The sequence below is a fragment of the Sturnus vulgaris genome, chromosome 18 (assembly GCF_052056855.1).
Source record: "Sturnus vulgaris isolate bStuVul1 chromosome 18, bStuVul1.hap1, whole genome shotgun sequence".
Taxonomy (NCBI): domain Eukaryota; kingdom Metazoa; phylum Chordata; class Aves; order Passeriformes; family Sturnidae; genus Sturnus; species Sturnus vulgaris.
Genome location: NC_142260.1, coordinates 186,528 through 213,165, shown reverse-complemented (window position 1 = coordinate 213,165; position 26,638 = coordinate 186,528). Strand labels below are relative to the sequence as shown.

Here is a 26,638-nt window from a genome sequence, read left to right as displayed (position 1 = left end):
CCCTCCGCCCGCCGCCGTCATGGCGACGGGGGAGCGGCCACCACGTGACCGGGGCGGGGAGGGGGGGGCGCGCCGGCGCCACGTGACCGCCGGGGACGCGCGGCGTCGCAGGCCCTCCCCTGTCACGTGGTGCGGGCCCCACCCCCGGCGCCCCGCGGCCCGTTCCGGTCACGTGCCCGCCCCGCCCGCCCCATGGCCCCGGCGGCGGCCGCGGCCCGACCCCCGTAGCGCCGCTCCCACTCGGAGCAGCTCCTGGCGCAACCCGCACGGTAAGAGCCGCCGGCGCGGGGCGCGGGGGAACGGCGGTGCTGGGCAGGCCGCGGGGCCTGATCCACCTCACGGCCGCGCTGCCCCGGCGATCCGTCCCCGGGGGCGGCGGGACCGCGTCGCGATGGTGCCGCGGCGGCCTTTGGCCTCCCGCGCTTCCTTCCTGCCCGGCGGACTTGTGTGTGACGGTGGCCGGGCCGGAGCTGAGATGAGGGAAGGGACGAAAGGGGCGGCGGCACCGCCGATCTGCGCTCCCCGAGGCCGCGGGGGGTGGCGGGGAGATGGCAGCGCTGCGCCGGCGGCATCACAGCCGGGGGCACCGGGCTTCTCCCCGGTGCGGGCGGCAAACAAAGAGGTGTCGTGGCAGCGCCTTCTCCGCCTGCTGCCGGGGGGCCGGCGGCCGGGCAGACCCCGCCGGGACCGCGAGGGTGTCCTCGGGTCTGTCTCGTGGCGGGGTGACATCTCTCCCGGAACGTGGGTGATGGCGGATCGAGGGAAGGCCGGGCTGGCCCCTCAGGACCGTGCATCTCCCCGCCGTGCCCGGGACAAGCAGCGCTGCTGCCACCTCTCCATCCCGCTGACAGATCCCTGCCACCCGTCGGGGTGCTGCTGTGCCCGCTCCCGGACCTGGCAGCGTCCCTGTGCCGACTGCGGGTCAGACTGGGCCATTGGCACAGATATTCCATGATTCTGCTGTTGCCTGCGGGGAGCGGAGGCCCAGCAGCAGCAAGGCCTGCATTGATCTGTCAGAGCTTGCCTGCCAGCCTGTGCCCACTCTGGCCAAGTCAGGATTGTTAAAACATGCAAACATTTCCTTTATTTCTGCTTAGAACTCGACAAAACCATATGGCAGTGAAATGCTGGTAATAGAGAGTGTTCAGAAGAGCTGTTGTAAAAAACAGAGATGAGAGACACCTGGTCTTAAAAGTGGATAGGAAAAGTCACTGCAATGGAGGAAGAATAGCTACTGTAATTTGATGGTATTTCCAGAAGCTGTGTTTGCTCCCACAGAGCTGGGAGGGAGGGTTTGTAGATGGATAAGCACACAGAACATTTCTTTTGGTCTATGCCAAGCACTGAAGCTTCCTAATAGACCTTGCCCATTGTAAGCTGCAGCTGAAATTAAGATCCCCCAGACAGGCCTGATGACAAGTTTTACCTCATGGTTAGGGCTTCTGGTTGATCCAGGTGCTTTTAGAACTGTTGACCAAGCTCTGCTGCTGGGGAATTTAAAATAAATCGTCTGACCTTCCTATTCTGGAAGATACTTGAACCAGCAGCTGAAGAACGCTAATGCTGCAGCAGATTAAAATTGTCACTTAAAGCCACAAAATAACAGCATTTCTGTGCGTTCGTGTGGCATTTCTTGCCCTGCACAGCAGCAGTGTCATCATCCACAGTACAGATTCCTGGAAACTTCAGATGTTTAATGTAGAGGTTACGAGATTTGGACAGGCACAAGTACATCATTGATGGCTTTTACTCTGCTGCATAGTAAGCCTTACATGTCAAAAAAAAAAAAAAAAAAAAGAAAAGGAACAGCTGTGGACTGTGTGTGCCTTGCTTAGCAAGGATGTAACCTTCCCTGTAGGAGACAAGGAATGGGATCAATCCTCAAGCAAGATTCCTATTTTAGAATTTTTCCTGTACACGAAGCCATTTTGTTTCCATTAGTGACAAACTGTAACCTTCCTAAATTCCTATTATTAAATAGATTTTTTTGCTCTTTCTGATGCACTTTTCAAAAGACAGCTCAGGGTTTTCTCCATTTCGGGTAATGCTTACTGTGCTTGTGAGTTGTATCATCCCACTGCTACTGTAAATTACTGCAGGAAGAAGGAAGTACAGCAGTGACAGAAAGAAGAACAGCATGAGCCAGTGTGCTCACCCTCCCAGAAGGTGGAATGAGCCACTTGCAGGATAATTGTGCTCTCGCAGATTGCACACTGCAGGGTACTAAAAGGGCTCTAAAGGAGAAGTTGGTAGTTGCTGATTCTTTGCTTCTGTAGTTGAAAGACTGGGTGTAGGTAGATGACATGGCGTGGTAGAAAAGCAGAGCAGCTGGCATTGGAATGAGCCTGACTGTGGAAATGCTTTCCTTTTTCTTGCTGTTCTGTATGGGTTTAATTCCTTTGTATTCTGTGGCTTTGCCTTCATTGCATTGGATAAGAATGACCTTAAAGGACTATAAAGTAAAAAAAGGGAGAAAAACATCACATCACTGGTCTTGCACATGGTGAGGTTTCCAGTCTCTGAGAGTCTGTGGCCAGTTGCCTTTTTCCAGTAAGGATAAGGTGCTGATGAGACTGCAGACCTGCAACAGGAAGCTATATAAAATGGTTGTGTGAATAGCACTGAAAGGGAATAATGCTGCTGGGAGACTGTAATGGATTATGCTAGGGAGCAGTCCTGAAATCATGCCATGCAGTTTTCTTTGAGAGAGAAGTATTACCAAGGATGCTCTGAATGTGGCACAGCGTGTTCTAGTGACTGCTGCAGTGGTGCTGATGTGAAACTCCACATTCAGCTCAGCATGACTGAACTCTTTAGCAAAGCCTTGGATGGCTGGAATGGTGAAGGAGCGAAGTCTAAGTGCAGAGCCCTTTTGCTATTACATCTTTCCATCTAGTGTGTTACTTAACTCATTTGCACAGGAGCTTGTAAGGCTTCTGCTGAAGAGAATGCTGTGCTGCTGTCCAAATTGTCAGAATAAAATGTCTTATCTTGCTGCTTGTTATTGTTTTTTGGGTTTTTTAAAGAAAAAAATAAGTATGTGAACTCAAATGCTTAGAACTACCATTTTGTGATATCTGCTATTAGTATGATAGTTGATGCAGGTTACAGTCTCAACTTTGGCATGGGTCCCAAAAAATATTACAGGTATTCTAAAGCACACGAAACATCCACATCAGCATTGGAAAAATATTATTTTGAATATCAATAGTAAAGTTCAACTGGACATACTAAACATTTTCAGCAAACTGACCAAAGATGTACATTTTTGATAAGTGTACCAACAGTATGTTTGACAGCGTGTAGTAATATTTGCCATATCCTTTATGTCTTGAAAAATTCAAGGCTGTAGGGTGAACCTGGAGAGAGAAATGATAGTGATTGCTGGGGAGAACAATGCAGCAAGTACCCAGAGGCTTGTTGGATTGAGACTTCTGACAGAATTACCATTGTGCTCTAGTACGTGTAACATTAGTTCCTCAGACTTTGGAGGAGAGGGCCTGGCAAGCTGCAGGCAAGTATACAAAACATCGTTCGAGTGTTGGGCAAGACCCACCTCAGTAAGAATGACCGAGTCTTACTGGGCTACTTTACCTTTAGCACAGTGAACTGAAAATCCATGATTTTTCACATACCTTGTATCCTTCCCTTTTCTGAAATGACTTAGCATCTGCCATTCCCGCTGAAGAAGGGAATTGCTGCCAATGCCAGAGGAGGTTTGGAATTTGTTTTTGCTTAGCTTCAGTATTCTTCTGAACTTGGAAAAACCAGTAAAGGGACAGTAAAATGGGAAAATTTAGTTATCAGTTTAAACGTAAGATTTGTGGGTCTTTCGCTGGATCAAAAGCAGTATCAGCAATATAATTAGATGAATTATTTGGGTAGGTGGGAGTATTTTGTGTAAGTAAATTTGCTGATTGCACAGAAAGAGGGGAGCATGTTCATCTGAAATACTCCCAAAATGATATAGGCATGAACAAGCGAATGTGGGCTCTAATATGTATGTTATTATGCATAGGAGTAGTGAAAGAGTTACAGCAAAAATAATTGCAACTAATCAGCTCAACTCTATGTTTTTAATAGCTCATTGTAGCCACAATGGCAACGTCATCTGAAGAAGTGTTGCTGATAGTGAAGAAGGTGCGTCAGAAGAAGCAGGATGGGGCCCTGTACCTGATGGCTGAACGCATTGCGTGGGCACCCGAGGGCAAGGACCGCTTCACCGTCAGCCACATGTATGCAGACATCAAATGTGAGTGAGCACTCCTGCTGCAGTCAGCACTGCTGCCATGCATGTGCAGTGTCACACAAAGCTCACCTGCCATTTAATGCTAGCTGTAGCTACATCAGGAAGGTTGCAAGGGGTCTGGAGCTCTGGCCAGGCTACTCTGTAGCAGCAGAGATCAGGACTCTGGTAAAGTATCACCAGCTTAAGAATGCTACCACAGAAGTTCTGTAGTCTTCAGATGTTTAACTTATGCTGCATTTACGATTACCTTTGATACATTTCTGCAATAAAATGGGCAGAAAAATAATTTATGCCATATCCTTGTAGAGGGAAGGGTGGGAGGAGGATCGAAGAAACATATAGGATTTTCAGACTAACAGAGAAACTATCTGGCATGTCATCTGTTTAACTGAGTATCTAAAACTGTTTCGATTTTCATATAAAATGAACTCAGTTTTATTTTCATCCAGCAGACCATAGCTTCAGAAGTGTCAGCTTCTGTAGTTTGGCCTCGCTGGTAACATTCTGAATAAGCATTTGCTGTTGCAACAGCAAAGTATTACAAGTCAAAACTAAATAGTAAATGTCTATAGCATGCTGCCTTTCTGGCTTCAATTAGTGCTCATATTTCATGTGCTCTAATGCCAAAGAAGGAATAAAAAGTAAGTTGTGTGCATCACTTGATAATGGTTTGGTGTTTAAAGTCACATACAAGCACTGCAGCATGATCAAAAGTGTATGATGAATCAGAACTAAGATGATCTTTTCTTAAATATGAAAGTGATATAAAGTTTAAAAGCCCCATTCACCTATGATAGTGAACTTTGTGAAGGTTTTATTTAGCTACTAACTTACACTTAAGCAGCTTGTATATTAAATACATATATGTATAGGCATTGAAGTATTTTAACTTAGATAACTAAGATGTGCTTTTTGTCATCTGAAATAAAAAAGGGTGAGATGTATTTGTAAATTTGTAATAGAGAAGGTGATTTAGTGTTGACATCAGGTTCCCGTCTCCCACTTGCTTTAGAGAGAAGGCTGATATTAAAAGTTAGGTGCCATTTGCAGTGCTTCACTAAAATCACTATAGCACAACAGTCCATAAGCATAGGCGTCCCAGCCTCTGCTCCCTCTGGTTATGAGAATGGAAGCAGGAATTAGGTTTTTCTTATGATCATGAGGGTGTAGTAGTACTCTGGAGGCATTGGTGATTGACTTGGGGAGCAGTAACTCCAGTAACTTGGCTAACTGCACTTGGCTCACCACTGGAAACTGGGATGCAGATTACCCGCCCTACCTCTGCTTTCCTACCAGAGCCCTTCTGCAGCAGCTGAGCCAGCTGGCAAAACAAAAGGGGGTGCTTGTCAGTGGATCAGTTCCTTGGTTCAGCTTGCTGCACAAACACTAGCAATCATACAAGAAATGCAGCAGGAAGACCTGGAAAGGGGGAATGAGGTCACCTTTCAGCAGCAGCCTGGACTGGCTCCAGGTTAAAGTGTCCAGGTAATGACAGCCTCATTTGCAGCAGTTTTCTAAAGGATGCTGTGGGGAATGCAAAGATGAATCAGGACTCCTGAGCAGGAGCTGAAGGATATTGAGCAACAGGCTACTACTGCCTGTGTCTTGTATTTTAGAGTGAACAAAGTGCAGGGTTCAAACTAATTCAAGGGGAAGACTTGACTGTTTCATTTTCACAGCTGCAATTCACACATGGGAGAATAGTATTTAATTGGATGATGAGAATAACTGCTTATAATAAATACTCTAAGGAAGACAGTTTCTTGTATAAGCTTACTGTCTGTCTCTCTGCAATCTAGGCCAGAAAATCAGTCCAGAAGGTAAAGCTAAAATTCAGCTGCAGCTGGTATTGCATGCAGGGGACACAACCAACTTCCACTTCTCCAATGAAAGCACAGCAGTGAAGGAGCGAGATGCAGTCAAGGATCTTCTTCAACAACTGTTGCCCAAGTTCAAAAGGAAAGCTAATAAAGAACTTGAGGAGAAGAACAGGTAAAGGGGGGTAGCAGCCTAAAAGTTTGTTGGTTTTTTTTTTTTTCTTCTAATTGTTAGCTAACGATCATGTAATTCTGTTAATAGTTGTTGCTATTTCAACGTCATGACTGATACAGCAATTGTTTCCCTAGTAAAAATCTCCCTACATTCAATTTCAAGGCTGTTCCTTGAGACTTGCATAACTGTCACATGTTGAGACTACACTTGTGTGCTTAGTGACACGTTGTTGAGGTGTAAAGGCAGCCAGTCTGGCTGCCACCCGGTCTTTCTTATCCATAGCTGTGAGAGGAGAGCACCCAGCTGGCAGTCTGTATCTTTAGTTTTCTTAAATATATATGCAGTTAGAAAAGCTGTTTGAAAGATTTTTTTTCCCCCTTTTCCAGAAATTTTGTGGAGCCTGGTGATATTTCTTTTCCTCCCCATAGAGCCCCATTTGCCCCCCAAATCTTTTCTGATATTTTATAGATAACTAAATTGTTAGGTATTTTCACGCATGTCACTTGAGAGGCTGCAGTTTGTTATTTGGCATACAGGATGTTTATTCTAAGAAATGTTTTGAGAAGATGCTGAGGACCTAAGTCCTTTTCCCAATGGGCTCTTGAGATACATTTCCGTTCCTTTAAAATGTTTGTGTTAACCCAGTCCCTGTGGCCTCAGAGCTCTCTTCTCTGCATCTCCCCTGATGAGTTTCACTTCATTCTACTGTCTGCTGTGAATCCTGTGTCTAATGGCCTCCATTTCCAAAGACTGTTATAGCTCTGAACATAGTTAAGTTAAAGCTAGATTTTTCAAAACATGAGAGCATTGCCTCATGGGACAGACTGGATCTTAACAAGATTTCCCAGCAGAAGGGCAAGAGCCCTTGTGCTGGAGCTGTGACACAATCAGGATTAACTGGTTCCAGTACTGCAGCAACTACTAGAGTCTGCACCAATGCAGCCTGCTTTGGCACTGTTCCCATACTCATTTCTATATGCTATGTGCCTTATTTCTGGCAGTATTCTTCTGAGAACACGGGCAGTCTTAGCTCTGAATCCTTGCCTTCTTAAATGGAGTTTTACAGCATCACACCATGAGTATCAGGAGCTTTTCTAGTTACAGGAAAGCCAGAATCCCTGCATGTACTCAGCCATAGTTTGTTCTCTTGATTAGAAGTCCAATTCTGATGATGGGGCTTCGTTAGCTTAATTGCCACAGATAATGCAGAAAAGATCCAGCCTGTTGTGGAAGGATACAACATCTAGAGTCCCCATGGCACTTGCTCCATTTATTGATATGTGGGAGTTGGGTACGTACCAAAATTCCAAGCTTTAATGAAATAACCAGAATAACAGACTGCTTTCAGCTGCGCTCATTTGTAAGAACTGCCACTAATCCATACTTGTGACAATAAGAAAAACTGGAGAAACCTTGCTGGTTAAAACATGATAGGGCTATCCTGCCACAAAGCTTTCATTTCCACCTCATCCTACCTTGTCCTTATAGCAGCTAAAGGCTTTCATTCTGTCCAGACTGCCGTTTATCCATGTTCATCCTTAGACCATGTATCCATAAGACTCCTGATTTTTTTCGTTGTTTGCAATTGATCAAGGCCCTGACGTACACGTTAAAGACTGGTGAGGTTATTGGCAGGTTGTGAACACACTTGCACACTTCCCTGAAAATAGCCCAGTGGGCTTCTAATAGGGTACACAGCTGTAAAAATAGCTGCTTAAACACGAGTGAAAATTCAGGTGCATAGTCCTTGCATTTTGTGTAGTGATACCTGATATGTGGATGATAATTTCTGTAAAAATTGCTCCCTGGTGGAAGTAGTGACACGGAATGTGTCTCACACTTGTGCTGTGTCTGATTAAGGGATGAAGATCCAACTGTTATCAGAGAAACATAAGTGAGCAACCATTGGGGTAATGTGTTTTAACCGATCTAATCCCATACATATTTTGTGATCTATGCTCTTGCACTAGAATAGAGATCTGTAGCTACTGAATTTTAAGATCTTAAACCAAGAATTGGACAGCACTGAAATCTCCTTTTTTTCCTCCCCCATCATACTTCTGTTTTGGAACAGCAAGAATATTCATTGTGCTTTTACAGTTCAGGGGATTCCAGTCTTGCTGTGCCAAGACACAAAAGCACCACAGAATATTTTAGGACAAGACATGAATCCCACATTAACTTTTTCTTAGGCATTACTGTTTTCTAACTTTCAGTGTTAACATCCCTTTTTAAAGTTTTTTCAGACAAACAGCGCTATTGACATTGGTTGTTTACTCAGTCTTCTTAAGAAATGCACTGCATTTTGAAAGAAAAGTTGGTTTCTGTTCCTTTTGTGAACTTGTGTTAGTTGTGGAAATACTAGTCATTTATTCTGCAGTGTTTCAATTCTATTCAATACGTTCTTTTACCAGAATGCTGCAAGAAGATCCTGTTTTGTTTCAGCTCTATAAAGACCTTGTTGTGAGCCAAGTAATCAGTGCTGAAGAATTCTGGGCCAACCGTTTAAGCTTGAATGCAGGGGATAATTCTGCAGCACCTAGTAAGCAGGATGTGGGCATCTCTGCAGCATTCCTGGTATGTTGAACCTTTAACTTGTAGGATTTTAGAGCAAACAGATTGGGGAAAGTGAGAGTTCTGCTCATGCACTTTATTCCCATATACATGAATGTTGTACTTTCCTGGTTCCTCAACATCTCTCTGCTATTCTAAGTGTAAAGGAGAAAAAAAAGTTTCCTACTGATCTGCAACCTCAAAATGTTGTCAGTTGAAGATGCCCAATTTGAACTTTAAATTGCCAATAGGCAGATGATGTTTGTACTGCTGCTCTGCCTTCTGTAAAACAGGAGTGATGTGAATATATGGTCACTAGATTAAAGTGTATGAGCTCAATAAATTAAAGAGCATATTTGTGGCAGCAATGACATGCATAAATGAAACTTTCCACATAAGGGTTTTATTCCCTCCCCAGTTTTTTAAACCAGTACATGCTTTCAGCTACTTGAAGAACAACTTGTGTATCTGGAAGCTCATTTTCTCTCTCTTTTTCTTTAACTTTCAGTTATTTTACCCATTTGTAGAAACCGTGCTTCAGTAAATTCAGTGCAGTCTAAAAGTAATCTAGTTACAACTTCAGATTACTCAACAGAGACATGTTTCTGCTTCTGCAAGAAAATTCACAGATAGGATTCTTTAGATGGAATCCCACTTCCACCTCTGTAATGACTGTGCACACATTGGGTTTGAGAGGGAAAGAGGAGGTAGGAATTGTTTTAATTTAGCTGCTAGTTCACATCCACTTGGTCCCCCTCCCCCCCCTTGGAAATACCTGAATCAGTTGCCAAACAAATTTGATTGCTCTGATTTCCTGTCTCCCATTATTCTTACACCTTAATGTTAAAAAAGGAAACCACAGTGAAAAGTAAACCCACTAAACCTTCAAAACTAAAACATTCTTAAACTAACTGGTTATGTTTGTGTTGTCTGCATTTGTGAAGAAGACTTCTTCAGATATTTGTGTGCCCAACTCAATTTAAACCTGGCTCTGCTCAGAATGAGTGTTAGCCTAGGAAGAAGATGGTTCAAAAGCTAGACGTGAGGTACACAGGCAAAGGAGGAAAAGGCACCAGCCTGTGCAATCATGTACTTTTCCTGTTTCTGAGAACTGGCTGGAGCACTCACCTCCTCTAGAGCTTCCTAAAGACATCACTGAGATCCAAGTTCAGAGTTCTGACTACAGCTAACCCTTAAGCTTTTAATTCAGCGTTACTTATCAGTTACACTAAGACTTTTTAGTGCATAAGGGAATAAGGTGTAAGAGGCATAAATCCTTTTTTGTTGCTTCATTATAGCCACTGATTATTCACTAGCTGAATTGTTGAGTGAACAATAAAACATGAGGCATATACAGTATGCTGACTTAATTTTACTTTCACACAAGGATAAGCATCAGTTAATTAAGCATACCTTGTTTTGACCAATGGAGTGCTCTTTGCTTTCTAAAGCCTGCAGTCTGCTTGTTAATCATCCCTTAAGTGGCAAGTATAATAAAGTAATTCACATTTGCTCATTCATTGCTCATTCTAAAATACCTGTGTACAATCAAATGCACTGTGGATTAATGGAGGAAGAAGATTATTTTACCTGCAGCAGACTTTGCTTGCAAGATGTCAGTTCTTTTCCTTCTCCAGTTACAGAAAGCATTGAGACATGACTGTTTTTCCCTTGTGTGCTTTTCCTCAGGCTGATGTACGGCCTCAGACAGACGGCTGCAACGGGCTGAGGTACAACTTGACTTCAGATATTATTGAATCCATATTTCGGACATACCCTGCAGGTAAGAGCAGTGTTTTACATACCAAACACATCCATTTAAGATTGGTCTTTTTACTGTCTTACTGTAGAAAGACTAAAATGTTAGTCTGAGCCTGGAAGTATAAGAAACCGTATCTTCCAGTCTTCTGGATAATTTTCCCTGCCTTATTAGAGGGATAGGAAGAAGCATATTCATATGTTTCATAAAAGCATAAAATATACTTTTGAAATGAAAACTTGATTTTATTAAATGAAAACATTTTAATTTATGTTGACTTTCTGTTTTTTAAATTGTGAGTAAACACTTGATTCCCATGATACTCTCCTACTCAGTGTTCCAATTAATTGTTATTTTTCATGAAATCACCCTTGGGAGGAAAAGAACCTGATTTCCATCATTTCCCGTGCACTGTAACGAGCATTGACACTGATTCATTTTGGCCCCTAGCGTGGGGGCAATTCAAGAGTGTTCAGGCCACTGTTACATGCACTTTTTAAAGCTTTACAGCATAAATGAGTACCTGTTTGCTCATGCTTAACTACTGCATTCCCTTCCATTTAACGGGAATGAATGGAGGCAGCCATCAAGGAAGCCATCAAGAAAATGGTAACATAAAATACCATCTTAAGATTTGTGAAACAGTTTGTAATTGTTCTGGGTTTTGTTCACAGTAAAAATGAAATATGCAGAGAATGTTCCACATAACATGACCGAGAGGGAATTCTGGACACGGTTTTTTCAGTCTCATTATTTTCATCGGGACAGGCTCAATACAGGCTCAAAAGACCTCTTTGCAGAATGTGCCAAACTGGATGAGAAAGGTAAGCTGAAAGCTACAGATGGCCATGGAAAGTTAGCTACAGCTTTGCCATTCTGAGCATGTTTCATAGTGAGAGCATTTCTTGGAACAAATTAGCCTTTGGAAAGTGGCAGCACTAGAAATAAGCTTTACTACAAATTCCATAATATGCCATCGCAGTAGATTGATTGTGTGCCATCAGTTACTATGGAATAATTTTTTGTACACAGTAGGTTTTGTTATGTGGTTTGTGCACAATTTACAACAGGTACAGCTTTTTTTATAGATGGAGTTTTAGTAAATGAGATTGCTATTAGTTCAGATTTTCCAGAGGAGTTGCCATGCTTATTCTCTGAAATTCTAAAATATTATCTGACTCCAGTTTTTTATGAACTTTGGAGATAGGTTTGTGATGATACAGAAATATGAGGATTTGGGGTCTCTTACCACCATTCCATAATAGAAGGCTTTCATTAGTCAAAATATATATTAGGAATGCAAAACCCTTCATAAGTCAAAGCTATCACCAGATATAAACTGTCATACTACCCAGGCAGGGCAACAGAACAGTATCAAAATTAGAGGAAATGCAATTTTGGCTTCCCAGTTTCCACTACTATAACTGCATCTCCATTTATTTTTTTAATCCGTGTTCAGTGAGGTGTAGAAGTTGGTGAAAACTGGGCTAATTAGTAGAAAGATGTTTTGGAGTAACTTCCCACATTTATTGCTTATTTTAAATTGAACTTTAAAAAGGGTTTAAAGTTTTAGTCCCAGTGTTACTTGGGACTGTGCAGAACCTTTGTCTTCATTTAAAGATTAAATATAACCTAATGATACCACAGTTACTCTATTTGCTTAGATACAGTTTTTCATGATTTTTTCAATTTCTTTCACACAGGGTTAAAAGCAATGGTGTCTCAAGGAGTGAAAAACCCCCTGATAGATTTAACAGCTTTGGAAGATAAAACATTAGATGAAGTAAGTACTTGGGGGAAAAAAACAGAAAATAAACAAAAAAACAGAAGAAAATCATACCCCTTCTTTAGTTACATTTAAGTGGATCCTTCTTTTAAAATCACTATAAATGCTAATTCTAAAACAAATCCCTTACTAGGCAGTTGCAGTGGTTGGGTACTCAACATTCCTACTGTTGTGTGTGTGGAGGGAAATGGAGACTCTGCCCATGGACCTGTGTGGTCACATCTGCCTTGGTGTGCAGGGTGGAAATACAGGACTTCCCTTTGTTAATAGAATTACTCTGTCATTTGGCTTTTCTGTCTAAAGTGAACCCTGTTTTTTTCCTACCTTTTAAACCCTGTGACAATGTACAGCAGAGTAGCACAAAAAAGGATTTCATTTGTTCATAGTTTGAACATTGCTACTTGATTTGGCCTAACTGAAGGACACTTTATAAAGTGTTCTTTGTTTAGATTCAAATACCTTTTTTTGCTAAAATTGTGACTAACTTGAACTATAACCTGCCTCCAAGAACAAGTTAAAACAATTCATTATCCATGGTGTACCATAATATGAAGTAACTAAGAGATGTGCTTTTCTGCAGTGATTTAACCAAAAGTGTTCAGTTGTAGTTAATAATGAAGGTGCATTTCTAAGATTTTTGGTGGTGTTTTTTTGGATTTTCATTTTCTTTTTGTGGGAGTTGTCCAAAGCTAGCAGTCTGAAACTAGAGCATGAGTTTAGGATAGGTGTGTTAGAAGTGCTCTGCAAACTGCCCTGATAGCATGAAACTGCCCATGGGGTAAAGTGCCATCTGGCAAGTGGGGAACTCTGCCAGCATTTTAAGGCTTGAAGTTTTTTGAATTTTCTAGTGGTATCCCATTTTCCTGACAGGTATATTTTAGCCTGTGGGCTGCTGCTCTCCCAGTAGATGTTAAAAAGCAGTCAGTAAAACAATTGCTGTATTTTCCTTGCCATCAATTCCTGTTCTGCACAGGTGATCTTGAAATTTTTTTTTACTGATTTTACCTATATCATGGTCTTACAAAATTACCTGTGTAAGACTTGTTACCTTCTCTCTGACACCTCTAAATTGCCAAGTGTTTGCAGAATAAAACAGTCACTGGATATTTTTCAAAGTACCTAAGGAGATGGTGGTGCAAAGGCAGGAAAAGGATGCTGTGGATGATGATGCAGAGGAGGTGGCTTCCTGGCTCAAGGGAAAACAGAATTGTCTTGCTGCTCTGGGGACAGAAGAGAATCAATGTTGTTTTCTTTGTAGGGCTATGGTGTTGCTTCTGTGGCCTCTACATCAAATGCCTCAAAGTCTGCTAGAGAAAGTAGCAATGCTGCCATCATAAAACGCTTTAATCATCATAGTGCCATGGTCCTTGCAGCTGGCCTCAGGAAACAGTAAGTTTCAGTGTTGTGTAAAAGATTTTTGGAGTAAACGTTAAGAAATTTCCAAAACAAAAGCACATCTTCAGTTATTCATACAACCTTTTCTTTTAATTTTCTATGAATGATTTTCCTCTAGAAATGAAAATACCTTTAGGTTTCATTTTACTTTATAGAAGTTTTTCAGAGATGTTTGAAATGACGATTGCTATTTTTAGCTGAATTATGATATAAAGCAAATTAAAAAGGAAAGAATGTGTCTGCCTTAGATGTCTAGCCCTGGTGAAGGCTGCAGAAGTAGTGTTCTGTGTGCTGTGTGGAGGTCAGGTGTGGTACAGGGAGTTCCTGTTTCCTGCCTTCCAGGAGCAGGTCTGCTGGGGCTTCCTGCAGTGTGCCATAGGTGGATCAGATGGAAGACTCCTCAGGTGCAGTACCCTGCCCCTGATCAAAAACACTTGTCAGGTCATCTGCTCTTCAACTGCTTTCTGCACAGCCAGATTACTACTCTACCCAAATCCTACAGACATTAACTGTGAGAGGTCGAAGTTAATACTTCCTTCTGTTTAGCTGGGCTCCCTCACATTGTTCTTCTGTTTTGCACAAATTGAACACTGCACCTTAAGCAATCTCTTCTGGGCAAAGTGTGTTTCTGTTTCTCAGTTCAGAAAGGGACAACAGGATAGGTCTCCTGGAACAGTTGTATTGCAGGGCTCCCAGAGCTCTCCTAATACTTGGTTTCATAACTGTGTATACAAAGTGTTGCTCATTTTGCCATGATTTTGCTGTGTCCCACATGCACTGTTGACATGCTGCTATTTCTGAAGAGAGGGACCAGCATCTTCTCCTGCTGTTGAATTTCCCCAGTGACAAACAGGGTTAATGTGAGGAGTTGGTTCCTTCTGTCTACATCAACTTCTAGAAATTAAGACATAAGGGGAAAAAAGTATGTGAACGTGCATATTAAGTTTTGAAACAGATGTATTTACTTTGTCTCTAGCTTGTATCTTAAGTTTCCTGTGAGGTGAATTCTTCTTAATGCTGTTTCTCTATTTTAAGAGAAGCACAAAATGACCATTACAGTGAGACCAGCAGTACGGATGGAAACTCCAGGGATTCAGATTTCTTTCAGCCACCACTGAAAAAGGTATAAAGTTAGCTGATGTGATTCTAACTGAATGGAACTGGAAGCTCTGTCTTTCAAAAAATTGCTGAAAGTTCCTTACTTGTTTTATGACACATCTGAAGTGAAACTTTATTAGCCTGGCTTAGAAGTATATAGAATAACAACCTGACAGCCTGTGAGAAGCCTCTGTTACCTCTGTTAGTGAAAACAAGTAAGTTACACATTGAAGTGTTGTGCTGTTTATCTCTTCAGTAGCACCCGGTGAAAGTAAAAAATTCTAAAATGCTGCAGATTGGACTCAGAAATCTGGTTCTTTGCATTTCCTTAAGTTCTATTTTCAGCCCCCTTCCTTTTGTTTCTCCTTCAAATGCCTGAAAACTTCTAGAGAACATCCATCAGAAAAGGATATTGGTGTTCAAGCACCAATATTAACCTGTCAAATGTGTTGTTTGTAGAGAGGATGATGAAACTGGCACATGAGAGCCTTCATCTTAGTCAAAAGCTGAAGTGAGGTTGAACTGAGAGTGCAGTGACAACTGTGCAATGAAATACAGGGCAACAGCCTGGTCTAGACTAACCAGAGCAGCTCACCAAGTGGAAGAGAGTACTGTATTTGCTATAAAACTGAATTGAATACTCTTCCTGGAGTTGACAGCCTAAATAGAAAACATCAGAGAGACTCAAAACTCGGCTGTATTGTGAGAAAACATTATAGAATACATGTGTTGTTAAATATTGAGTCTTTGACTTTCCTCAAAAGTTGCAAGTTTTACTGAGCAGAAAATTACATAGCAAGATGAGAAGAAATGTGATGAAAAGGGGAGTGAAAGACTAGCAAGAGACTTAAGAGACTTCAAAAATAGTTTTCTAGTTGTACAAAGTGTGATATCACTGTGCTGTTACCTCTCACTGCTAATATTCCACCAGGAGTATTAATAACGTCTATGACTAGTCTAATGACTAATACTGTCACCAGGTAGCTTGGGGTAATTACTGTGGTTTTAGTCTTAGACTTCTATACACTAGCTATTAAATCATTAGTATTTCTGCTAATCTGGAGTTAGATGGACAAAAATAGAGAGCATGAATGATTGTCTGTGTATACTTTTTGGAAATAGCAGGGACTACCTAATTTTAGACAGAATCTGGAGAAAAAGCAATGGTGCCAAGACTTCCAAATGGCCCATCCTGAACAACATTGGGCATCACTTCCTCTGGAGAGTAGGCATGAGTCATTCCATACCTGAGGTTTTTTTAAGGTTTTAGTAACCCTTCAGCTCAAACTTGGTGCACCAGAAGAAAGCACTGGATGTATGGACTTGTGCCTTCAGTAGTAACATGTGTCATTATTTGGCTCATTTTAGGTAAAACTGCAGGAGGCCATTGAATACGAAGATTTATCAAAGAATAATAGCATTAAAACTATTGCACTAAACTTAAAGAAGTCTGATAGGTAAGTTAAAATAATGCACAGCTATTTCAGTAGAGCCAGCTTATCAGGGGTTTCATCATAGCCCACACAGGACCAGCTGATTTAGTCCCTACTGTGCCACACTGAGGTGTGTTACAACTAAGTTTAGAAACCTAATATGAGCTTTTGCATAAACCAGTTTCCCTCTTAAATTTATAGTTTTATTTTCAGAGTGATTGGGGTAAGAAGGGACATCTGGAGATCATCTAGTCCAACGCCTCTGCCAAATTTCATTTTAGTTTTCAGAGGGTTGATTCTCTATAAGCCAACCTGAATGACCTTGATATGTAATTTCTGTGAAAGCCTAACAGACTTCTGTCCACAGTTCAGCACATTGTTGCAGCTTTCAGTGGAATAACGTGTTACATATAAAAATACACAGAATTCCAAGAAAAATCCAGCCCCAGTGGAATTGGGATGGTTTGAACTGCTCACTGGTCTAGGATTTTTCTAGTAGTAGTCCTCTTGTTTTCTAGACTTTTGATTTTGAGAACCATAGATGCAACATCAGAAAAGGAGCAATACTATCAGAAATTTAATGGTTCCATGTGTGCACCAAACTTAATTTAGGTTAGTTTCAGTTGAAAGTGGTGTGAATTACTCCATTCTAATGATATTTCCAGAATTTGCTGCCAGGGGTAGCTTTTCGTTGGCAAAATGATGATCACAGATTCAGCAATAGAAGCTTTTATTTGCTGCCATACCATCCCTAACCCAACCTCTTCCCATGTGGCAATATTGTACTTTATCAGTAAATAGTGTCAACAATTGCAAAACATCTAAAATTAGAAACATTAGAAGAACTGTCGAGGAGTTTGCTCTCTTGCTTTACCAACACTCTTACTAATAACACTTTTCCTTTTTCTCACATCACAGGTATTACCATGGTCCAACTCCAATTCAATCACAGCAATATGCAACCAGTCAGGATATAATTAATTCATTTAATAGTATTAGACAAGAAATGGAATCATATGTACCCAAACTAACTCAGGTATGGAAGTATATTTTAAAAATGCCTCTCTTGATCTTAGCTTAGCATCTTGCTTTCTATACAGTTTTGTGTCTCATGTCTACTGAAGTTTCAATTTTTCATGGTAAGCTTAAATTATCTCCAGTTTCTGTTAACTGATTCATTTTACAGGTTTAAGTGATACCTTTTGAGCTGTTGTGTTTAAAATCTACACAATAGGAAACTGAGTTATTGATGCTCAGTTCTATTCTTCTGTTCCTGCTGTCTTTTGAGGAAGTGGTCACGGTATAAGGTAGCAAAGCAGGGCAGTCATGCACAGGCCGGTGTGTTGATCCCACCCTGAGAAGTTTAGGAGGCTACAGTGAGCAGGTTTTTAACTGAACTGGTCTTTTGCTCCTAAATGCTCTCAGCCTGCTGTGGGCTGCTCTGTGCTGGCACCTGGAGGGCAGCAGAGCCCTGTGGTCAATCTCCCCAGCCAGCATCTGAACTTACCTGTTTGTAAACCTAGTTTGGCCCTAAGTAAAGCAGCCACAATTCTGCTACACTTCTGCATAGTAATGCTCTGTTTTATTTCAGAGTAAGTGCACAGCCAGTTCAAGGTCTAGGCAGAGAAGAGGTTATAATTAATTGGAGAGTTTTCACTGCAAACGCGCTCTAGCACATAATTTTGGAGAAGAGCAGAACCTGAACTTCCATGTATGTGTTCAACTAATCTTATTTTTAAAAGAGTTTATTAGAAAAAGCAACCTGAAATATTTGTTCCCTTTCTCTCCAGGTTCTTTCAAGTGGTGATGCTGCCAGCACTATTGCAGTCCTGTCACCTGGAGGAGCACTTATGCAGGGTGGAACACAGCAAGCCATAAACCGTAAGGATTTGGGATGTCTAATGCTGTAATTGTATCCTGCTGCGTTGCACAGCACAAGCTGGCTTGCTGTCTAATGTCTCTCCCTTAGAAAATGTTACAGTGGTCAAGGAAAGTATGGAAACATGTAGCTGGAGTAGCACTGGGTTACAGCAACAAAAGAAAAGCAACAACCCAGCCACACCGTGGGGGTGGTAATGGCTACACCAGTGCTGAGGCAAGTGAACGAGAGAACATTTTACACAGCAAGTAATGAAGAAAACACCTGACAGATACCAAATTGTCTTACAGATACAGACTTTCACTTGTTCAGCATTTCTAATTTTTTTTCCCTGGATTGTAGAATACAACATATTCTGTGAAAACTCTTAAGAAAGCAAAGCCTAGATAATCGTCTGAAACTAAGTTTTTTGCAACCTGTATTTAAGATCCAAGCTTGCTGTGAAAAAAGGCAATTTCCTTGTGCACTGCAAGGGCAAATCAGACAGCTTCTCCTGCTCACACCTCCATTCAACCACCCCTTCCCTGTTGTCACATTGCTGCCAGTTTGAGTACCTGTCTCTTTAGTCTCACAGCAGATGAATCCTTGTTCTCAGGATTTACTACAGTTTTCCAGGTTATTTTGTGTTACTTGGTCTAAAAAGCAGGAGAAAGTGATTCAGCTGAAAAAGCAAGTATGAATTCTTTATGGTACTGAAAGAAAAGGAATCAGCAAGCAGTGGTGAGGACTTCTTACCCATCCTAGTTGACATATTGGCTACTACACTTCACTTCTTTGAGCCTGACCACTTCTTTCTTTTAAAAGAAAGTCTTATCCTGAAATTTGATATTCACTCTTCAGTTCCCTGTGCTGATCCTCAGTGACTACTTGTACCTTTTTTTGGGTTTTTACAGCTGTGGCTCTTTCCTTGTTCTTGAACCCTGACACCCTTTCTTCTTTAAGAGTGCCTGGGACACGGTTTATTCCTATCTGGATTTTTCATCTTCCACATGCTGTAACCATATTGCCAGCATAAGATAAAGGGAAAAACTTGAAATACCCACCACAGAGTTCTTAGCACTGTGCTGGTGCCAACAGCAGCAGCACTGCCACACTGTTAGAACAATACTAATACACTGTTTCTAATCCCAGATTAGGTTTGGTGTCCATTCTTTGCCTGGTATGGATCTCCCTAAATAATACTCTAGCTTCCAAGTATAGAGCCATAAATAGCAGCTGACCTGATCTAACAGCTGCTGGTAGTCTTGGTCTAATTGCTGCTGAGGTGTGAGACACCTCAGTGTTCCCTCCCAGCCACTCTTTCTGTGACTGTAGTGGAAGGATACATCACTGAGCTCCTTTGTCAGCCTTAGTTCTCATTATTCATATGATCATTTGAGTGATGTGAAAAACCCTTTTTCCTGTTGCAGAGATGGTGCCAAATGACATTCAGTCTGAGCTAAAACACTTGTATGTGGCAGTAGGGGAACTGCTACGACACTTCTGGTCCTGCTTCCCTGTTAACACGCCATTCCTAGAAGAAAAGGTAAGGCATAGCTTCCTCTTATGGCCCTGGTTATGATGTGGTTTAGAATGGCTGTCATTACTGAAGTATAGAACTAATACACATGCCTCAAATCAGTAGAGCACTTACTCATCCCTAGATCTGAAGGTCACAAAATAACATGAAACCCTATTTTTTACAGCAGTTCTGCTGGTACTATTAATTGAAATCATCCTTGTCCCTGCCTCCCTGTTAGCTCCCTTTAGGAGCAGTAGCTGTAGCCAGTTTCAAACAGAATAGGCAGCTCAGTTGCAGCTGCAGGGTTCTCATTCCAGTTTAAAACACAAAAACTAAAGGCTCCCTTCCCCAGCTCTAAGAAATAACCAGCACAGTGACAGTACAAACAAGTATCTCTTATTCTTCTATCTATTGCAAAAATCACTGTCATACCTTCAGAACACACACTGCTTTTGAGAACTAAGTTGCCTTCAAGGACAGGTGTTTGTCTACAGCCACGCCTATGATTGTAACTACTTTTCTGTTGATTTTCCATCCTCATCCTCCTTTGTTATCCATCCTCACATGGATAACAAAGATAAAAATTTTCATTCAGATACCTTTGAACGTCTGCTGCCTGAATGTGGCCTGAAAATCCACAATCTTTGCTTGAAGCAAAAAGCCATTTTGTGAATATCTCGTATCTATTTATGGTGTTCATTAAGGAAGTAATAATCAGAGTGGCATACTGCACTTTCAGTTATACTGCACTTATCTCAAAAATAAATACAGAGAAGTATTAGAGACTGATATTTGAATAACTTTCCTTCCTCAAACTACACAAACTTGAAGTAGCCCCCAGAATTACTTATAAGGTGTTTTGTTGGAGAACAGTTTGTTAAAGGAAATCAAACTTCTGTGTTACTATAATTCTTCAATATTGTAATACTGGTTTCTGTCTCTCTCAGGTTGTGAAAATGAGGAGCAACTTGGAAAGATTTCAGGTCACAAAGCTCTGCCCATTCCAAGAAAAGATTCGGAGACAATATTTAAGCACAAATGTAAGGGGAAAGTTGTTTAATTATATGTGTGTTTAATTCTATGGGTGCATATTAATAATTTCAGTCTTAACTATGAGAGGATATAGCTTTGTTACTTCTTACCCTCGGGCATTATAGTTTTTTTTGTTGACTAGGAAATGAGCAGAGGGAAATTGGGTACACAGTTAAGCAGTCATCTCTCCCTGTCCAATTGGCTGAGTGATGCCAGCAACTGTCAGGAGCTGTAACTTGAACTTAGAGGAGTGATAGAACAGAAAGGGGAAGCCACATTTCATTTTTCGCTTCCACCATGAAGTAGAACTTGAGCAACTTCAGAACACTCCCCCCATGTCAGATTTGAAGTGGTCACAGACTAAATATCAGGACAGACAGCACAATGGAGTGGCACTTCCCCCAACCTTTCAGCTCAGCAGCTCTCTGCACTGCTTCCTCTGTGGATGTTTTGCAACAGAGCCTCAAGGTCCTTTCTCTGATTTTAGCAAAATTACTTGTAGTGAATAAAAGGAAGAATGCACCTGAAAGGGAGGGGAAGGAATTCTGTTTTCCAGCAGCTGGGACGATGTTCTCTCCCTTTTCCTGTTTCAGTTGGTAGGTCATATAGAAGAGATGTTGCAGACAGCCTACAATAAGTTCCACACGTGGCAGTCCCGGCGCATGCTGAAGAAGACGTGAGGGCACGTCCTGTACAGGTCTGAGAGCAAAGCCTGCAGTAGGGTAGGACTCCAGCCTAGCTCTGTGCACATCTTAGAGTTGTTGCAGGAAGACCTGCAAGCTGTGGACTTCTGGAAACGATGCTAACTGAACTTGCACATTTTTGAAAAAGAACTGAGATTAAACTTGAAAACTAGGGAGAAAAATAAGGAAGAACCAAAACGGAAGAGCTGAGGCGCAAATATATTTAAAAGACACTGTTTACTGCAGTTACTCAGGAACTGCTTTTGATTTGCATAAAGAGCTGCTTTCAGAAATAAAAAAATTTAAAGAGGGTGTATTAATAAAATTTGTTTTTCTGGCTAATTTTTTTTTTTTAAGAAGTGTATGGCACAGGGTAGATCTCAAAAGTTTTTCTTCACTGGATTCTGACATTTTCTTGAATTCTGTTTGTACTTTCTGCAGCAGTTTAACAATGATGTTTTAAAACATAGCTGAGACTGTTTGCTTCAAACATCTGGGAGAGTGTAGCTGTCAGAAGACAAGCTCCTGCCATATGTTTCCCCACCAACTGAAAGCAAGAGACATTGCACTGAAAGCTGTTCGTGGTCTGGGGTCCCTAAAGGTACACAGGGGCAAACTTTTGCCTGAAGTCTTCGATTTTTATGCAAAAATTTTTCAGCCATCAGTTTTGCATGTTTCCTTTTGAGTGCAAGTGTGTGCTACTGCAATCTTTTTTTTTTTATGGTGGCATTTGTTCTAAGGAGAGAATGCATTTTTAAAAATGAAGTTAAATAAAGTTTCTTACAAAAGAAGTCATTTATTTTCAATTCTTAGGCATTTTTTATTTCTTCTTCTAAATATGTTTTCCTTCACCCTTCCCTTTTGACTATTATACTATTTTTGGCGAATTGATAATCATTGCAAAGAGAAAAATGTGTTATTTACACAGTGTTCATAGGTATTGGGAATCTGTGCCATACTTGTTCTAAATAGAATCAGTTCACAGTTTCAGACCAATTTGTCTTGTATTAAATGTGACTTAAATGCAAAGTAACCCCCTTTTCTATATTATATGCAGTTTAATGACAACCTTGTATTTTTTGTCACTTTGACTGGACAAAAGCCCAGTATGGGCTACTGAACTTTTTTACTTCAGATTAAATGTGACTGTTAAAGATGCATCTACTACAAAGACAAATCAGACACAAACATGTATTCAAAGCAAGCACAGCAGTGTTGAGTACAGCAGAAGAAATTCCCCAAACCTGCATGATGGCTTAATACTACACTTTGGTATGATGCTAAAACATGGTAGTATGATGTGGGGTGGATAATCATTGAAAATTTCTACAGCAGAAAAGATGTATTGGTGTAGCCAAGTGGGTGCTTGTTCTGTGCTGCTGCTCTGTTTATGCAAGAGGGTTTTTTTTCTTTAACTGGTGTGTGGAAGTCAGCAGCTTCTTTTGACCCTTTTCTTTCAGATTTTTGTATTATGCTATAATATTTTGGTAAAAGCTGAGTTTCAGTTAAGCATCACTGTCTGCACCAATGTCCTATTGAGAAATGTGTGCACATTGTTCAGCCTCATTCCCTGTGTGCTGCTGCAGATCCATGCATGATCCCTGCTCTGCACTGTCCGTGTGGTTCTGCTATGAGAAACCACTGGGCTCAACCAGAGATGCCCACTGGTCTTGACAGGGTGAAAATGTCACTGGGAATGAACAGATGTACTACAGCACTTGGGGGATGAGGTGCACATCTTGTCGAGAGTTACCTCTTGTGAGAACTAAACTGTTTCTCTAAAATTTAGGCTTAGGTTGTGAGTTCATGAAGCCAAATCCCCTTGTAAGTGCAGGCAGCTTCCAGGAAAAAAAAGGTAGTTTTGTTCTCCCCCAATCAAAAGCATTTGGTCTAGCAATTCTGAGGACTAATTCCAACTGTTCCTTGAAAGCTAACACACCTTTCATAATATCAGAAGGCTAGGGTCAAGAAAACAGATATGACTTACATTTTAACTATGCCTCAAGCTGTGAACAACACATTTAAGTATTAGACTGCAGTGAGACTTCATTTATAAAAAAATCCTAGGAGAGTTTTGAATATGGAACTAATTAATCTTTAGTTCGAATGTATTTAGTGTTCCTGGAAAGACTGAGAAAAATGGTGAAAAAGTGTCAGTGCATCACAAGAACATTTTACAGCTCCAAGGACTGATGTTTATTACCATTTTGGGGATGGTTTTGCAATAGCTTTAAGTTATAATGATATCAGGCTATCAAAATGTACCTTAATGACCAGAACTAGCAGGAGGAGGACTATGATACTAAATTCAACAGTTTTGCCTAGAGATTGTACAGGCAAGGCTGCTATGCACTTCATGTTGCTTTTTCAGGTATTGTGGCAATAAGGCATAGGCCCCTCCTCAAGTAAAGGGAGGTAAACTAAATATTCTTTCTACATTGTGTTCCCCTTTTCTGTAGCATGGTCCAAAACACAGATTCATTCCTTAAGTTTTGAAACTGAATCATCATGCATTATATTACTATGGGAATCTTTATACTGACTTGTATTTTTAATGAGAATTCATAAACCTTGTATCATTGGCATTGATCTAAGATTTGTAGAATAAACCCTACTGAATTCTGAAGTGAAGTCTTCTCTAATGCTTAGGCTGTGTTTTCTGATTGAATTAAATCCCTAACAGTTTCTGTTCAGGTCTAAATTGAGAGAACTATGTGTAACTCACTTAGCTGTCCCTTGGTGCTGATAGGTCAGCAGCAAAAGGCTTACAATATAATTCTTGTCAAATAGTTTCATTTTCAGGTTTTGCAAACTTATACTGCTACACAAGGAATCGACATCATTATTAGTGCTACTGTCCTTCTGTTCCCTATCATACAAAAGTCACTTGAGGTCTCCAGGGATTAGTACTCTGCTTGTTCCATATATTTATGCAGCAGCTGTTGGTTCAGGAGAGCTGCCCAGGAGCTTTGTCAGTCACTGTAACCCAAAGTTTGCTAGCAATGGAGAAAGGATAATGCAGATACCAGCCCGTGCATTTCAGCAGATGAAGATATTTAGCTGTGCCACAAAAAAGGCTGGACCAATTCTCATTCAAGAGCTCTCCCCAGTCAGGGACAGGAGGTGACAGCCTTCCACTGCAGCCACCCTACAAGAAGTTCCTTGCATGCTCACAGGATAGATCGTCTGCAGCTCCCTAATGTGGCAAAGATCTCACCAAGGCCCTGTTGTGCTTTCCCAAATGGGTGAGTTTCTCTACCACTCTCTGCTTAAGATGCTTTTTTTAGAGCTACAACTACTTTCCCTTACTTAAGCTGTAAGTACATCCTTACAGCTTCTAGGAGATGGCAGCAGCTAGAAAGCTTTCCTGATCCTTGCCCTATGGTTACTGTGCTAGAAAGAGAGAGAGAAAGCAAGAACAGAAACACACATGGGCCTCTTTAGGGAAAAAGGCCGATTTCATTGAACGGACAGCCTGTATTAAAGCATGTTACACGGAGCTGGGACAGGACAGCAGCTCATTGGACAATTGGGAAAAACATCCATGAGACAGCACCTCAGGATGTGTCCCACAAGAAAAACATCAGGTGTTAATCTTGATGATGAATTCCACTTTGTTTGTCACCATGTTCTCATCCTGGGAGACTCCCTCCCTAACTGAAGCCATAGTCAGCCTATCAGTCAGAGGCAGGAAAAGTTCAGGCCTGAGGAAAAGTCTCAAGCTGTAATTTCCTAGCTCTCTAAATGTGTGTGTCCACATTGCCCAAACTCCTATGGAACAGCTGCTTTATCCAGAAAGTCACTTGTACAAGCAGGGAAGGTAACAAGAAGAAAGCTTAAAGCCCAGTTTTCCATTATCTATCCTATTTCCCTTTCTTAAGGGAAGAGGCTGCCCAAGCATCCCTGTGGCTTAGGAGCCTTTGTATTGCAAGGATTTCAGTGGGAGCCAGGATGTTCTGAACTTGGTTCTGTGCTCTCCCTTGCCCTGCAGCAAGAACTGGAGCTCGATCCGAGTGGGACAACAGCAACTTTTTGAATAGCAATCAGACATCACTGGTGATCTAACGCTGATCCTCAATAAACCCAGTGACAGACGTGTTCCTACAGCAGAGCTCAGAAGCCGGGGGAACCGCAAAATTACCAACCCCAATCTCCCACATGTTTTTTAGGATACTGCATTTCCTCCCAGCTCCCTGAGCACATCATCTCCCCAAAATACAGCCAAGCCCTTGTCTGTCTGCTGACAGAAAGGGAATTTGCTAACATCCTAGATGGAAGGTGCTCTGTGGGGACTCTTTTGGGGTGGAAGGGACCAGACCCAGAGATGCAGCCAGCACAGCTGACCTAGCTGAAGGAGCCAGAGGCACAGACCAGAGGTGATCAGACTTTCTGGAGCAGGGGTTGCCTCTCTCCAGGTACTGCACAGGGAGTGTTGGCCTCAGGTGGGACTCCCAGCCTGTTCCATGAACCATACAGCGTGTTGGCTTCCTCCCTGACCTCACCTGCAGCCTCTCCACCTGCAGCTGATGGGCTGATCCAGATAAAACAGCACTGATAGGAACTTGATTTGACATACTATAGGCTGAGCCAGATAAAACAGAAACGGTAGCAATTTTGACATACCACATGTTCAATGATCAGAATTGACTCAAATGCAACAGCCCCACGACAGCCACTTCCCTGTAAGCACTCCCCCCATTTCTACCTGTGCCCAACTGCAGATACTATGTTGAGGAAATAAATGCCAATTTGTAAAGCCACAAAGTGACAATCCCTGAGCCTGGCAGGCTCCCCTCCCTTCCGGCCACGAGCTGATCACGAAGGGAAACAGCAGCAGCGAGGGACTCGGAGCAGCGCTGCCATCAGCCTGCCTGGCTCTGCCACGTGGGACTCAGCAGGACAAAGACTGCTGGGCCACAAGCAGGTAGTGGAGATCCCTGCTGGTAAGCACCAACCACCCTGTTCTGCAAAACCAGGCTGAAGTGACATCACTGCCAAATGTTTCACAGCAGCATAGCAAGGATCCGCGGGAGACGTTATGTCACCAAAGGCTGAATGTTTCCTTTTGCTCTACAGCCCTGCAGAGCTCAGGAAATTGCACTCTCACGGTCTTTCTTCCTTCCTCACCCTCCAGGCAAAGCTCCCAAACTGGCTTGTGCTGTTTTACAGCAGGCAGTGGAATGTTTCTTTAGGGATCTCAGTCTTGAACAAGGATCCTGAATGCTGCAGCCATGGAACAGCTTTTCTCCACGGCTTGCCACGCCCTTGGGCAAAGCTC

The 26,638-nt window shown here is 41.9% G+C and overlaps 1 protein-coding gene across 1 annotated transcript; it reads left to right on the top strand.

Moving 5' to 3' along the window:
* The first annotated feature begins 116 nt into the window (after positions 1–116).
* Positions 117–22,151, top strand: GTF2H1 (general transcription factor IIH subunit 1). The gene is made up of 15 exons (XM_014876346.2): positions 117–269; positions 4,084–4,252; positions 6,049–6,241; positions 8,656–8,818; positions 10,484–10,577; positions 11,228–11,377; positions 12,257–12,336; positions 13,598–13,728; positions 14,770–14,857; positions 16,201–16,289; positions 17,184–17,301; positions 18,056–18,146; positions 19,554–19,669; positions 20,593–20,685; positions 21,271–22,151. The coding sequence occupies exons 2-15, from the start codon at positions 4,099–4,101 to the stop codon at positions 21,355–21,357; spliced, it is 1,647 nt and encodes a 548-aa protein (XP_014731832.1). The 5' UTR covers positions 117–269; positions 4,084–4,098; the 3' UTR covers positions 21,358–22,151.
* Positions 22,152–26,638: the final 4,487 nt, after the last annotated feature.

Coding starts and splice junctions, on each gene's coding strand:
- GTF2H1 (XM_014876346.2), top strand. CDS start 4,099: ATGGCAACGTCATCTGAAGAAGTGTTGCTGATAGTGAAGAAGGTGCGT. Junction 13,729..14,769: donor GCAGCTGGCCTCAGGAAACA/GTAAGTTTCAGT, acceptor CTCTATTTTAAG/AGAAGCACAAAATGACCATT. Junction 17,302..18,055: donor ATGTACCCAAACTAACTCAG/GTATGGAAGTAT, acceptor CTTTCTCTCCAG/GTTCTTTCAAGTGGTGATGC.